The sequence below is a fragment of the Rhipicephalus sanguineus genome, chromosome 5 (assembly GCF_013339695.2).
Source record: "Rhipicephalus sanguineus isolate Rsan-2018 chromosome 5, BIME_Rsan_1.4, whole genome shotgun sequence".
In the NCBI taxonomy this organism is placed as follows: Eukaryota; Metazoa; Arthropoda; class Arachnida; order Ixodida; family Ixodidae; genus Rhipicephalus; species Rhipicephalus sanguineus.
This window is the reverse complement of record NC_051180.1, coordinates 126,779,319-126,795,031: the sequence shown is the minus strand read 5'-3', so window position 1 is coordinate 126,795,031 and position 15,713 is coordinate 126,779,319. Positions and strand designations below refer to the sequence as shown.

The 15,713-nt window shown below is 48.6% G+C and overlaps 1 protein-coding gene across 1 annotated transcript in view; it reads right to left on the bottom strand.

Moving 5' to 3' along the window:
* Positions 1-15,713, bottom strand: part of LOC119394955 (histone-lysine N-methyltransferase 2C) — a 62,126-nt gene that overhangs the window by 2,872 nt on the left and 43,541 nt on the right. The window contains exons 13-19 of the mRNA XM_037662251.2: positions 14,487-15,131; positions 13,693-14,185; positions 12,566-12,655; positions 10,541-11,080; positions 6,623-7,084; positions 2,317-3,257; positions 410-671 (exon numbers count right to left, since the gene is read on the bottom strand). Coding sequence (XP_037518179.1) covers positions 410-671; positions 2,317-3,257; positions 6,623-7,084; positions 10,541-11,080; positions 12,566-12,655; positions 13,693-14,185; positions 14,487-15,131 — 3,433 coding nt within the window. The remainder of the gene's footprint in view (positions 1-409; positions 672-2,316; positions 3,258-6,622; positions 7,085-10,540; positions 11,081-12,565; positions 12,656-13,692; positions 14,186-14,486; positions 15,132-15,713) is intronic.

Below are 15,713 nucleotides of genomic sequence, written 5' to 3'. Positions count from 1 at the left end.
AAGACTCCTTGTAGGAAAATTGAAAGTATCGTTTTAGCACAACACTTACCGTAAAATCTCAAGCAAGATGGATGGATGGTTGAACACTCACCAACTTGATGTTGGGGAGTGCCAAACAGCACAAAAGCACCATATATCCAAAGACTTGATCCACTATGCTATGTTTAAACAAACTCGTTGCAGCATTTCTTTTGTGTCATTTCTATAAGCAATTTGTCTAACATTCAATATAAAATTTTGATGTCATAATATGCTGTTTATGGCTGTTTACACTTCACTTATTCTGCATCACATTCTGGTGATGAAAGCATAAACTACATTTCCACTAGATACATTCTTCACAGAGTGTGGCAGTGAAAATAAAGATGTCTCTGAAATGTGTGGCAGACAGTGGTGGCACCTCGCTTACCATGTCCGAGCTGATCTGGTGGCCTGTGGGGAGGAGGACCCCCCATCACGCGGATGGCACCTTGCTCGGTGCGCACCAGGTGCATGGTACCACCCGGAGACACCATGGGCCCTCCTGGCCCCACGGGCAGCTGGCGCATCAGGTGTGGTCCGGCCGCTTGAGCTGGACCTGCCACCATGCCGCTGGCAGGCCAGCCTGCCGGGCCACCCTGCATCGGGTGGTAACGCTGGCCGGGATTGCCCACAAGCTGGCCTGGGTTCACCTGCAATATGCGCAACACACGTAGTGCACAGTTAGCTGTATTCAGCTTACCGTAAAATCATGAGCAAGCCCCCGCCCCCCTGCAGTGAAAGATAATCCGACAAGAATTAAAGGGGGGCCCTTGCTCAGTCACGGATCAAAACTCAAGATGGCGGCGGAAGAGCGGCGCGTGCTTTCAGTTAAATGCTTTATTGAATACGCATGCATTCACTGTCGTTATTCGCCTGGCAAGGGCGAATAAAAACAGTGAATGAAACAGTGAAAAAGGCGGGAGGGGAGGGGGGGAGCTGGCTCAGTCATTGGTGCATATTTCAAATCTCCCCGAAAAAGGGAGGGGGGTGCTTGCTCGGGATTTTATGGTAGTGTGTAGCTTTAGCCTCAATTTATAAAGCTCCCTACCAGAATTATTAAAAGGAATTTGGGAATTGCTATCAACAAATTGCCTGTCATCCTGTCATAAGAATGATGGTTAAAACTCGAGATCCTATTTTCGTGTTTGCTTCAAATGTTCTTGCAAATTGATTAATGTCATTGCTCTATTTCTGCCTTTATTGGCTTATTTATTGCCGCTGGCAGGGACCGAATTTGCAACCATCCGAAGGTTGCAGGCTCGGTCCCTGCTGGCGGCAAGTTGTCTTTTCGTCCTATTTACTTTCTTCACATCTGTGATGTCCCGTCGTCGTGACGTCAACGAAGGCAACAGCCAGCGTGTTCAAAATGAAACATTTTTATTTGGCCGAACTTGTGGCCGGGAAATGAAAACTCAAACTACAGCAATACACGCTGTACACTGATAGCGGTGAACTGGGCGCCGGCCGTCTACAATCTGCCCTGCGGTAAGGCGCGTCGTCATTTATACAGGCAGCCTTATCGCTGGTGACCGCATTAGTTAGAGAATTACCTCAACTGCTCGCGCTTGCGGGCTCAAGCTTATAAGAAGATTCTACGAGAATCTGGAAGGTTCCCAGACATTAGGGCGCGGCTTGCACAAGGCGGCAGCTACACGTGCAACGGACTAGTAGTTACATAAAAATGACAAAAAGAAGCATTCGCAGCAATATCACAATTACTACAGTACACTTAAAACATTACAATTAACATCCCCTATACCTTCCTTGGCTTCATTATCTGCTGGTTTTCATTAAGGTAGTGTCATACATAACTGTACAAACTCATAATCGTGATGTCAAAATGAAGTGCTTTATGACAAGCTCAGGCTCAGTAACCAAACTGAATCGATCAAATATGCACTTTTTTCTGGAAACAAAACTGACCTGGAAAACCAGCATGCACTTTAGGAGTTGACAGAGAAACGAGTCTCTGCCATCCACAATTCATTACCATCAGCACCAAGCCTGCTTGGCTACACTGGAAGTTGGCACCAAGACAAAAGTAACCCCGACCACTAGAAAACTGTAAGTAAAGAAACTGTGAACAGTGCTCACATAACTAGCAGTCCACATACTGCATAGATTTTAGACAATCTCCAACATCACACAGGTTCGCTCAACCACGGGAAAGTGGTACGAGACACTAGGAATAAAATTTTAGCACCCTTCCACAGTGGCCTAGACAATACCAAACTAGGACTGCTTTTGAATCAAAAGTCTATGAATTTGGATGGCTACTGAGTACATGTCACTCACAGGATGCTGTTGCGGCATGGCAGGCAGAAGGGTCGCCTGGGGCATGACAGGTGCTGGTGCTCCAATGCTGTCATCGGGCGGGCCCGAGAGGACGTCGGCCTTGAGCCGCTCAAAGTCCACATCGCTCAGCAGGGATGCCGTCGCAGCCTCTCCACTCTGCTTTCGCTGCTCCCTCTTCTCCTGCTCGACCAGATCTTCGAGCAGCAAAGGCTGCTCCTGCAGCAACAGGGGCCGATGATCGCCGGATGGCCCGCTCAGACCGCCGCCCATGGCTGGCCCCGGAATGGGTACGCCCGGTACCGGAGGACGCATGCCCGCCAAGGAACCCCTCAAGTGACTCATGGCAGCCCCTGGCATAGAGTGGGCCATCATGCGGACGCCCGGCATGGCGGCGGTGCCACCTGCATAAGGCGGTGGTGGCCGCATCCCGCGAAGGCCCGGGTGCTGGCCTGCCATCGTGAAGGAAGCGGTCGGCACCACGTTCATGGGCGGCCGATTCTCAAACATGGCCATTTTGGGCATCTGCTGTTGCTGTTGCTGATGTTGCTGCATGAGTTGCTGCTGCTGCTGCTGATGCTGCAACTGCCCTTGCTGCTGTTGCTGCTCTTGCTGCTGCTGTTGCGCAGGTTGCTGCTGTTGGTTCGAAGTGCCGCCTTCTGTCGAAAACGTTGAAAAGCCCAGACTAGATGGTTTGTGGTCTTCCATCTTACGCTCTTCCTGTTTGACCATAGGCTCCTGCTTGACACCGCTACCTCCCTGAGACATGGCTGTGTCGTCGTCTTTTGTGTCTGTTTCCTGGCGTCCAACCTCGTCCAGGTCGTCTTCTTTGTCATCCAAGTCGAGGTGCTCGTCGAGGATGTTGCTTTTTTCTCCTTCTCCCACAAAGGCTCGATCCAGCTCCGGATCAGCATACTCCAGTATATTGAAGTCATTTCCAAGACCTGATTGGCAAAAAAAATAAAAATAAATAAATAACATAAGCAAAAAGGAAGCAAATTAAAAAGAAAGCTCTCCAAGCCTAAAGAGGACACTGTGCTTTAAAACAGTTTCCTTTGTTTTAATTCTTGAGAAATTTCAATGAAACATGCTGAGTTTATGTATGTTTACGTGCTGATTTCTAATATGCTATTATTTTTTTAGTACAACAGGTAGTTTTTAAAATAACAGACATTTCATGCAACTTTCTGGGAACAAGACTTTTTCCTAGAGCTGTGCGAATAGCAAAATTTTGGGTGCGAAGCGAATTCGAATAATAAAGATTGAGTGCGAATCGAATCGAATAATTTCGAATAATTTTCTAATATTTCTACAACATTTTTTGAATAATTCAAAGTGAAATTACAGAAAAAGTTGCAGAGAATCCCGAAGTATGTTCTTGTGAGATAGCAACATGAAAGTTTCTTCTCGCTAGGTTGATGAAGCGCTGGTGGGGTCATATTTCATAGTTGGCTTTCTTATCAAGAATGAGGCAATGTAGAGGCCGAATTGTATTTATGTACAGTACGGTCCACTCTTAGAGGGAACACGCGAGCGGGCGGCCGGCGGTCCGCGGAGCGCTAACTGCTGGCGAGATTTGGAAACGCGGAGCATGCGCGTAGAATCACAAGGGCGGTTCGTGTCCCGCGTCATCTGCTACTTCTTCGCCTCAGCGCTTGGCGTGCGCTAGCGAAATTCTATATTTCTACGGTTGGAGGGACAAGCCTGCTATGATCTCTGCATCGAGCATAAATTTCCTTGTCTGTTATAAAAAGCAGCCGGCTGGTGGGAGCAGCATGTTGAAAGCTTACGACTAACTTATCGGCGAGCACTTGGGCTAGTTGGTAATTCATTATGCAGGAAACTGCGCCAAAAAAAAAAAAAAAAAAAACGTCGACAAAGGCAGAGCAGAACAGCACAAGTGCATGTGCTTGTGCTGTTCTCCCTTTGTCCACGTTGTTTTCTTTTTGCGCAATTTCTCTCATAATGAGCTCTTACACTAGGTTACGCAAGTGACAGGCTTCATTATCACTTTCACAGAATTCCACAGCTGGGGGCCCCAGTCGAAATTTGGCCGCTGGGGCCGCGAATCGCATCCCATCAAATGTGGTGAGAAGCCAGAGCAACGAACACCTTTTTTTTTTGTGCCTGATGATTACCCGACGAGGCGCAGAAAGAGTGGCGGCTACATGAATCGCACTGCTGAAAAACAGAAGCGCTGTCCAGCGCTCGCCAAGCGCATGGGCGGCAATTGTAGCAGACGAACAGCGGCAAACGCGGGCCTTACGCCTTTATGCGCATGCGCCGCGTTTACAAATCTCGCCGCCAGTTTGCGCCACGCGGGCTGGCGGCCACGCGATCGCGTGTTCCCTCTAACAGTGGACCGCACTGTACATGATTTGGTGCAACCAAAGTTTTGCAGACAACACTTCACACGTGATAGGCAGAGATGCCATTTCCTCAGCCTCTCCTTCTCTTTCAACTTCTGTGGAAGGCCAACTGATGTGGCAGAGAAGGGTGTGCTCCCTTCAAGTCCGGAGTTCCAAATCTGCCTCGTAGACGTCGATGTATAAGAACATCTGAAATTTTGGACGCTAAAAAGCTTCGGCGTCCGATTTTTCAGACTTCCTGCCCAAATGTCAGGTCCAAAACAGCATTAATTGAGCCCCCAACTCTGCCACATCTTTCATCTCCATATTGGAACCAGCGTTTTCTTGAGTTAATACATTTGCGACCGTAGCGGAGCTTGAAAGGCAGCTTTGCCGCAATACGGGGGTGTGATGAGGCGAAGCATATTGAAAATCTAGGGACCACTTTCAAACGGACGTTGACTGTCTCTTGGCTAAGTTCGACCGTAACGGACTTTGAAAGGCAGCTTTGCCGCAATACGGGGGTGTGAGGAGGTGAAGCATATTGAAAATCTAGGGACCACTTCCAATCGGACGTTGACTCTTGCCTAAGTTCGACCACTACGGAGCTTGAAAGGCAGCTTTGCCGCAATACGGGGGTGTGATGAGGTGAAGCATATTGAAAATCTAGGGACCACTTCCAACCGGACTTTCTCTCTTGGCTAAGTTCGACCGTAACGGGGCTTGAAAGGCAGCTTTGCCGCAATACGAGAGTGTAATGAGGTGAAGCATATTGAAAATCTGAAGGGGTCACTTTCAATTGGAAGTTGACTGCATTTGACTTTGGGAAATTCAAATAGTTCAAATAGTAAAATTTCAGTGCGAATCGAATCAAATAGCAAACACTATTCGAAAAATAATCGAAATTTCGAATATTCGTACACCCCTACTCTTTCCTTAACTGAGAGAGTTACGCAGTAAATCAGAATGTCACAATCTCGAATGAAAACTACAAAGTACTAAAACACGCATGGATCTTCCAAACCCATTTAAGCAAAAGTTATGGTAGGATGAACATTCATGAGTGGGTCGATATCAACACTGTGATGTCAAGTTGGGCCTCAATGGAGTCCACCGCTTGACTGTCACATGAGGGGCAGTATAGCGAAAACATGGCAGCATGTCTCAGAACATTCTTTGATACACGAAGTTCGGTGCGTAACTTCACTTGCATATTGCACACATGATAACACAAACGCGCCGCACCGCCATTCGAGCCGCCGCTTTGTGCGAGACCACTAAGTGCGTCGCACAGCCGCGTCATCACGAACCCTTTCATGACAAATGCGTGCGTACGGTACAGCAACAGTACAGTGCCGTTGTCAGCTTAGTTGGCGATGTGCTGCACAAAACTAGAAATGATCGGCTCCACACGGCAGCAAATCCTGCATATCGGTGGAGATTCGGCAATGCGTGTGTGCATCGTTTACGTGCGCACACGCATCGGGGAAAGCCGGACAAGTCGTCCGCTCTTCCGCTACAGTCTTTGTGCTCCGCGTCATTGTTTCCAAACGCTCCATGCGAGAGAGCTGTAATTTATTCCACACTTTGCTGGCACCAGCGACGCTAATCACGAGACGGAAATCTGCAAGTGGCAGTTGGCACGTAGTTAATGTGGGGTTCGCGGCACGTACCGAATGTATTTGCGTGCCTGGGCGCACACCAACATGCCTCATAAGTGCACTGGGAGGCATTAAAGGTATTTTGTATGTGGCTGTGGCGATTTGACCGCTTGAGCTAAATAAAAATAGCATGAATTTGATTTTTCGGACTGCCCAATTTTTCGGACGATTTCGCATTCCTTATGGAGTCCGAAAAATTGGATGTTGACTCTACTGCTGCTCTAGGTAGCTTCAACAATAGGACATCGTTAAAACAAGGTCCAACTGTATCCTTAAAGCCCAGATTAGCATCCAACTCACCCAGAAGTTCGTCATCATCCAAATCATCCTCCATGTCTCCGCCACCATCGTCTGGGTCTTCAGTGCCCTGTGCCTCGACTTCTTTCACCAAGTCCCCCGCAGTCTTTTTCTTTGCCGGCTGGGATTCCAGGGTCTCCGAGCCAGCACTGGCGCCAGCAGCAGCAGACGAAGCAGCATCAGCGCTACTCATACCGCCAGCTCGGGCAGGTTGCTGATGCTGCTGTTGCTGCTGCTGTTGCTGCTGCTGTTGTTGCTGGTGTTGAGGTGGCTGCTGCGGTGGCTCGGACATGCCACTCTGACCAGGCTGGCCTTCCCCCGACATGATGTTGCCCACCATGCTCTGTTGCTGTGAAGTGCCCTGTGCAGGGAAGGTGCCACCCTGAATAAGGTTCCCTTCCTTGGACAACAGAGCACCGTCTGGAAATCCGGAGGATGGCGGCCTGAACATCGCTGACCTTGGCCCTGCAAAGGGAACAGGCAATTTCAGCCCAGGTGCATGTACAGTTGAAGCCCGCAATAATGAAATCGACGGGGAAACCGAAACATTTTCGCTATCGCGAGAATTCAGTTATTGAAAAATAATACACTACAAATCAAGAAACATTCAGTAAAATGAAAATTTAATGCCAAAATTCGGTTAGCTTGCCTCGTCGACCGTTTCCATGCAGTAGATGCGCAAATCTTCCTTTGCAACGCAGCAAGTTGTATTATGTGACATCGTCATCGTGCGTTCCAAAACACACCCTCATCGTTTAGAAAGCGTCCAATTCACACGCGCCAACGTAGACATGGCAATCACTCCCCCATTGCTAATTGGCCACATTGCTGTACAGCTGCCACAGAAAATCGTCAAAAGGAGTCCCAGACCCATTCTTCGAACAATAAGAAAAAACTTTACATGTGCGAATGGCTTTGCTCGTGCACAGCAGCCCGATAAAGTTGTTAGGACATAAAAATGAAGTTTATTTGGATTAGAGCAGCCTAAAAGAAAATTTCCAATAATGCCCTGCTTCATGCTACACTTGAGGACGAGCAGATTTGGTTGTATTTGGGCTACAGTGACGCATGGAGGAAGGAAAAACTAAGGAGAGGCCCTGACGTCACATTCGTGAAGCCTCCACATCGCAAACACCCGCATTGCCTCCTAGCGAAGGCGCAGCGAAACATTTCGCGACTTCCGTCTCGATGTTTGCAAGCGCATGCGCGCATCGCGAAACTTTGCAGCCTTTTTGTTTGTTTGTTTGTTTTTTGCCGTGTGAGCGGTGTAGTCGATTCACGCATGCTGCTCTTTGTGTGTGTTCTTTAGGAAAGCTACGCAATGCCCAGCTGTTGCGTATACCCGGTGCAAATCGCGTGCACGCGGACAGTACCGGGTGTCACTTTTCATGTGTACGTATACGTTCGCTTCATTGCTGATCACTAAGGCATGGTATTTGCGTGCGAAGCTCACGGATGTGCGCTCTGTTGCTTGTTACTCATTCTGTTAACTCAGAACTCATGTGAACTTTTGTTTTTGGCGTCTGACGCGCCGTGCATAACATGCGCTGAAGGCATCGTACGTTTTAGAGGCTGTGTCGTTCAACGAAAGGGCAATAAACTTTTGTTGTTATTATCGGACTACGTGATGTATGTATTGTTCGGTGTGCGCTCGCTGCGTGCTTGTGTTGTGTGCGCACTGGAATTACAAACTTTACGTGCACGATCGCCTATACAATTCAGCGGTGTCCTCTTTTCGACGTGAAGTTACGTCAACTATAGGTTGGCGTTGCGCCGTAACCGCTAATCGGGCAATCGGGCTACGAGAACGGAAAAGAGAGATCTAACGCCCAGTAGAACGCGTAAGTCACTGCTAGGTGAGTTCGAATACAATGATGCAGGGGCTGAATGTTTTTGATTACGGCACGTACCGGTACTTTCTGTACTGTTGCACAAAAACGCTCGCTCGGGCCTGCCACGCACGAACAGCCTGGTAAACGTCTGCTTGCAACGTTTTACTACGTGCAAACCGCACAATACGCGCTAAGTTTACGCCGGGACTACAAATCTGAGCAGAAGCGAACCACCGCGGAGAGCACGCCGCGGGGCGTCTGCTGTTTTGTTTGCCCCATACCGGTTTGTTTGCCCCATAAATCTGACGTCACTTCCGCCACACTTTTCGCAATGCATTGGGATACGATAGGGCCTCTCCTGAGTTTTCCTTCCTCCATGCAGTGACGTCATCAGCGCGTTGGCAAATGCTGCCGTCAACTGTTGCGGGTGGCATAGGAGATGTCTTCATGGCACAAAGCACACAAAATTCGAAGCTGGACACAAAAAGAAGCACACAACGTCTCGGTCTGTAGGTTTGTGGAATTTCACGACACAGTAGTGGAGGGCAGGTGTTCTTTAACCTGCACTCACAGTACATGGCCATCCATCATTTCGTCTCCATCAAAACGCAACCTCTGCGGCCGCGATCAAACTCGTGTGCTTCAATTCAGAAGATGAGCACCGTATCCACTGAGCAACCGCATAGGGAGAGAAAATGTGATGTGCACAACGTCTTAAACACACACTTGACACATTACCAATACGTCCATGTGCGAAATGACAACCAAGAAAACAACCGCAAAAAAAAAAAACACTACCCGCGTAGTAACGATGACGATAAAGCTGACTGAAAAAGAAAAGGTAGCGTCCCCTAAAGTGTTTTGTCAGCGAAGGAAGAGCAGTCATGGCCTCCGGAACTCGAAGACTGTATGCACTCCCAGTCTTGGAGGCTACACAACAGACCACTGGAAGCCAAACTTGACCAAGCCAGTGAAAAATCCAACATGGCAGCTCTCGAAATCGAGCGGCATGACTCAAACGAGTGATATAGTCCAAAAAATTCAACTTGAGGGTGTAAATTCATCCGAAAAATCAGTCGCGAAAATGCATTAGTTCTATGGGAACCTTGACAGTGCATTTATAAAGTCCAAAATATCCATAAAGTCCAAATTTTTGGAGTCCGAGAAATCAGCTGGCGACTGTATACTGTGCATTCAATCGTATGGCCGTTCGGCGGGGACAGGAAATTATTTCATTGTCGCGAGAATTTCGATGTTTGCAGGTTTTGCCTGTACTAGACAATAATGTTGTACCTTACTGCACTGACAATAGTTTTCTCAAAGGGGTTGTCCAGCAAAAACATAACCATTCCAGAATTTAATGCTGGTTATGCTCTCCTGTGGGTAAAACAGGCATCCTATTTTTTCAGGCATCAATAGGCTAAAAATACTCCTGCGCGAGTCCTTTACTAGGCTGTGAGTGAAACCGCAAGAAAAAGCAAATGTTGCAGAATGAGTCAGACGGGTCTAAGATGTCCCTAACGAATGTGAAAATAGGAGATGTAAACATAGTGGTACATGTGGGTACAACAGAATACAGAGCACTGGTGGTGCCCCACCGCAGTTATTAGTCCTAAGAACAATCAATGCCAAAGTAACAAGGAGCTAATAGAGTAAAAGCTAGTTAATTCACACCTCCTTAATTCTAACTTTTCGATAATTTGAACTTAGTGACGCTTCATTCAATTAGAACTTTGCAGGCACCCCCTTGATTTTCAAATCAACTAACTTTTATTGTACACATAACCCTATGTAACTAATCGGTACAGGCATACCACAGCATAAGAACTGGGAATATGCAACAGGAACATATAGATGAAGCCCTGCTGTATAGTAGGGCTATGATTGTGCAAGCATGTAGCTTTGTGAGTGTTCACATAGGCACCCAACACCAATGGGTAGGTGGCATTTGATTTGCTTCTTTGCCTTGCTAAGCTGACTAAAGTCTGAGCCCGCAAGTCAACGAGAGCAAGCGAATGTTTGCAAAGTGAAACACTTGTGCAATAATGCCCCCCAATCGAGCAAAACCTCTGGTAAACTCAAGGATCACCTGGCATGTGCTGCGGTGGAATGCCCAGGTGCTGTGCCTGCATGGCTGCCGCTCGCTGCGGGTCAAACTGCTCGAGGCGATTTAGTGGCAGTCTCTGCAGCTGTTGTTGCTGCTGCTGCTGCTGGTGCGGGTGCATCTGATTTGACCACTGATGCCGTCGTAATGCCTCCTGTCGATGCTGCATCATCATGCGGAGTCGCAAATCGTTCAGCTGAGGCCGCACGGCCCCTGGCTGCTGTGGCTGCTGCTGCTGCTGCTGCTGTTGGAGGTCTCTTGGCTCGGCTGGCATGCCACCGTGCGGGAAGCCCTGCTGGCCAGGATGGAGTTGCTGAGCTGGTTGTTGTGCCTGCTGCTGTTGGAGTTGCTTGTGCTGCAGCTGCTGTTGCTGCAACTGCAGTTGCTGCTGCTGTTGCAGCTGTTGCTGTGACTGCATCTGCTGCTGTTGTGGGGTCAGGGACTTCTGTTGCTGCTGTTGCTGCTGCTGCTGTAGTTGCAGTTGCTGCTGCAACTGCTGCTGTTGCTGCTCAACAGAGGCCATGCCTGCATGTAAAACACCCGTCCCTGTCATGCAGAAGGTTTGGCTGTATGCACCGCTCTCAACAACATCAAAACTGTCACATGGAGCATTAGTAAGGACAACGTGCTGATTAATCTCTAACTATTCTTCATCGCGACCAACAATGACTAAGACGTAAGCATCCCTTTTTGTTTTTTTCTTCTGTTGCAGAAGGGAAATGCATTGTGCATGGAGTGCACAGCTAAGGTAAGCAAGTGCAGTTAATCCTCACTACAACGAACTTCAATGTTTCAATGTAACAAAACTGTCGATATAACGAAGTATTTGCCTTTCAATAACTTCATGTCCACTGAACGCCATGTACAGCGAAACCATGCTGACATGTTTCGCATGGGAGTGTAAAAAAAGAAAAAACAACGTGGCCATGCATATAAACATGGCCAGCAAAAGCGGTCATGCATATAAATGCATGACCGTTTTTGCATTCAGTCCCCCATGAGATGCGGCCACTATGGCCAGGATCCTTAAGAGATGTGAAATCCCCATTGGGCAAAAAAAAATACAGTAGAACCCCGCTGTTACGTTCCTCACTGCTGCGTTTTCCCGGCTGTTACGTCGTTTTCCGCCGGTCCCGGCATAGCTCCCATAGGATACAATGTATTGGGAACCCCGCTGTTACGTCGTAACTGTCGGACCGTTCCCGTATGATACGTCGCGAAGTGCGCTCGGAGCCGACCGAGTGACTACCAAAGAGAGCGGCCATGGTGCATTTTCACGCAGCTTGGCCTCGTTTGACCGTAATATTAGCCGCATGAGAGGCGCAAGCAACAGAATCTTTCAATTGATACAAACAAAAGCATGGCCTTCGAGATTCAAATTGCAAAGATGGCGTCTATGACGTAACTGTTCGCAAAAGCAAGGCCTTCGAGATTGGCATTTACTATTGACAAAAGCATAGCCTTTGAGACTTGTACTGCACAAACATGGCGTGTATGACGTAATTGCTTGCGAAAGCAAGGCCTTCGAGATTGGCATTCACTTCTGCCATCGCGTTGGCGTAGACTCATCATCATCGTTATTTGTCGGAGAACGGGAGGAGTTCGAGCTGGTTGGAGCTCGCATGGTCGTGCGTGCGGTTCGCGGTCGGACTCGCCGCACCGGTCGTGATTGCGTGTGCTTAGTTCTTTCATACCTACAGCTGTTGGTGTTAAAAAAATCACATACGTTGATTACATTTCTGTGGATGAGGCCGTCCTAAGCTCCGCGTTTCTATCCATCGACTAGATCGCGGCTGAGCGCGCCAATTTTCGTGCTGCTCGTAAGAATTGAAATAAAATTCTGTACCACTAAATATTTTGCCGTTTTTCCTGTTTTTCGGCTCTTACGTTTCCCGTCTCTTACGTTTATTTCCTACGGTCCCTTCAAAAACGTATCAGCGGGGTTCTACTGTAACACTTATGGGTGCCATACTTTGCAGCACAACATTATTATGCGATGCACCAACTTACGGGAAGCCATGCTTCCAGGGGGAAGCGGAGTGCGAAATCCCAGTTCTCCAGGTCCACCCATGGCTATTCGGTTCCCTTGCAATGCCATGCCTACATGGGAACAAGGGCCGAAAATGTTTGTTCAAAAGAATGTTAAGACATAATGTTAGAGTTCTGTTTCTTAAATATCATTACAAAACCATACAGACACCATTTTTAGTTAGATACCTCAGCCTTTAAAATAGCTGTGTTCATGCACATGGTGGACCACATTCAGAAGAAACAACCCATTAGTATTCAAGCCAGTAGAACTACAACCTTTCCAATGCCTTACAGGAAAAATGTGCCTTACATGAGACATATCGATGATGTCAATAAATAAAAAACAGTTTTATGCTAAAAATCAGGTGCTATGACCTCTAGAATAGTAATGGGGTATTTCTCCCAAATGCAGTCATCCCTGCGAATTCATGAAGACAGGCAACCACAGAAGCGTACAGACCATTTACGGAACCCACACCGCACATTAAAACGTAGCTCATCAGGCCTCACTAGAAATTTCAGTCGTCCTACAATGTCCTACAACACAGGAAGTTGTAGGACATCACCTAGGGAGCATCTTACCGCAAGAATTTTTCAAATGGGTCCAGATATGGGTGAAATCGAAATTTCGGATTGGAGTGCTCCCAGGAGGCAAGGTTCACTGCCAACTCCTTTTGCGCTACCTTTACCTACACTTGAGCAAAATTTTTCTGTGGTTATGCAGGCAAAGCTAGAGAGCCGGAGCGTGCATGTGCTAGCACCAATGGATATTTGCAGCTTGAAACTTACACTGTGATTTTATGCAACATTAATTCAACAATGCGCTTGAATATTGAGACTGGACAATGTTTCTCGTGAACCACTTTTCTTGGCAATTAAGGGAAGGCTACGCATCTTCAGGACGTCGAAAGAAAACGGACAAGGACACAGCACTGTGTCCTTGTCTTTCTTTCGACGTCCATGTCATGTCGCACTTGCTAGCCCACCAACCCACTAACCAACTAGCCCGCCGACATATTTTAGTCAAGTTCATACTGTACAAATTACGCAGATGACATTAACACAGTTACAATGTGCACAGTTCATAGCATTCAGACAGCACTAACCCAGCTGCATGGCTTGCTGTGGCGGAGGCCACTGCTGAGGGAGCTTCTGCTGTGGAGGTCCCAGAGGTGACTGTGGTGGTGCAACCGAGTGCTGTTCCTTCTTCAACTGGCGCTGCAGCAAGTCCCGAAGCTGCTGCCGGGCTAGCACCTGCTGCTCCCCACCAATGACCATTTCCTCAGGCCGTACTCCAGCAGCACTCGGAGGCGTGCCCGCACTCGGAGAGGATGGCACACGCGGCGTCGCCACAGGCCTAGTGTAAGGATCAGCCGAGCCTCCAAAGGGCTCTGGGGCTTGCGATGTTGAGGGAGACTGAATTGGCTGTGGCTGGTGTTGTGGTGACCGCTGTGGCTGTTGTGATGATTGCTGCTGCTGTTGCTGTTGCTGTTGCTGCTGCTGCTGCTGTTGTTGTTGCTGTTGTTGCTGTTGTTGCTGCTGCTGCTGCTGAAGGGGGGTGTGCGGCTGTGGCGGACTTGCGAGCACTTCCATGGAAGCCTGCAAAAAGTTTCTGGTATTAAGAGGTATCTGTGTGCTGAAGCCTTAATGACACACATTGTTTGATTGTTATCTTTGCCAGACTATTTATACTGTTGGCCACTTACTAGCCACTACTTTGCATTGATGTTTATAGCCACCGTGCAACAATAACACAGGTGGGCACCCCAGTTTACAATGAAACCTGCTTTTTTTAGTGAGACCTTGTTATGGCAAGCACCAAATATAAACACCACTGCCATGCAAGACCAAACAAACCACCAATACACTATTAATCTTGCAAACGGTTACATCCACTCACATGTGTGGCTTGTGGAGCTGCTCGTGGACTTGCTCCGTAACCTTGTTGTGGGGAGTATTGCGGATGCTGCTGCTGTGGCTCGGACATAGACGCCGGAGGCATGGGTGTTCCAGGCGGCACAGCATACGGATCAGAAGTGGCTGCGGGCCTTGTCATCTTCGGAGCACTCGATGCTGCCGCTGCCGCTGCTGCTGCAGCTTGTGATCGCGCATATCCAGGATGGTAGCCTCCATCGGACATCGGAGCTGGTCTTGGTGTGCCCGGCATCTGGGCATACGGGTCCATGGAAGGAGGGGCCCTGGAAGTTGGCGAGGGTGTGTGGGGAGGCGTGCTTCGTGGCGGAGGCGGTGGTGCTGCCTCGTCCTGGGAGGGCTGGCGCATAAGTGGGCCTCGCTGTGGCGGTGCGGCCATCCCGGGGGGTCTGAGTGGCTGGAGAAAGCGTTCTGGTCCGCCCGACTGCCCTGGCAGTGGTGGAGGAGGCGGGGGTGCGGGGGCAGGACCATAGGAATCTGGCGACGATGGAGGCAGGCGACTGGGGTCAATGGGGGGACGCACCCGAGACACCTGGATCAGGGGGCTCACGGGCGCCGAGGGCATGCGCACAGGGCCGGGTGAGCGTTGCGCTTGTGCAGGAGACAGTGGGCTCTGTAACCGACAAAAATGAGGAGCAGTTTTGGCATTTAACTGGGGTTATGACCATCCCAGTCTATAGTCGGATACAACTTAAGAAGTCAGGAGAGGCCCCGCCCAGACGACCAAAGCGCGACAGTCGATCGCCTCCGCGACCAAAGGAATAGTCCCACTCATGCACACGCCATTGTTCTCTGAAGGCGGAGCTACTGGCCGTCCCGTTCATGACGTCAGTCCCGAGTGCACGCCCATTGGTGCAGGCTTGTGTTCATCCGTCTTTGAGGAGGAGATGCCGCTGACTTCTAAAGTTGTATCCGACTATAGATCAGTGAACAGGTTAAATAGTTTTTTTTTTAGTTTACATAAGTACCTAGAACATTACATTGGAAGAAGAAAATATTAATCTTTTTTTTTTCCTGTGCCTCTATGCTTGGTGTCCACTTGTGCGCATGTGCATGTTTCTTTTTAATGTATAAAATGTCAATGCAGACTGCTAAAGGTTTGAGCACCGTTGCCTAAATAATGCTTAACCGCAAGGTTGCTTCACGCTAATAACAGCGATGCTACCGAGGGCTTGCGATTTGGAGCAATTTTAGG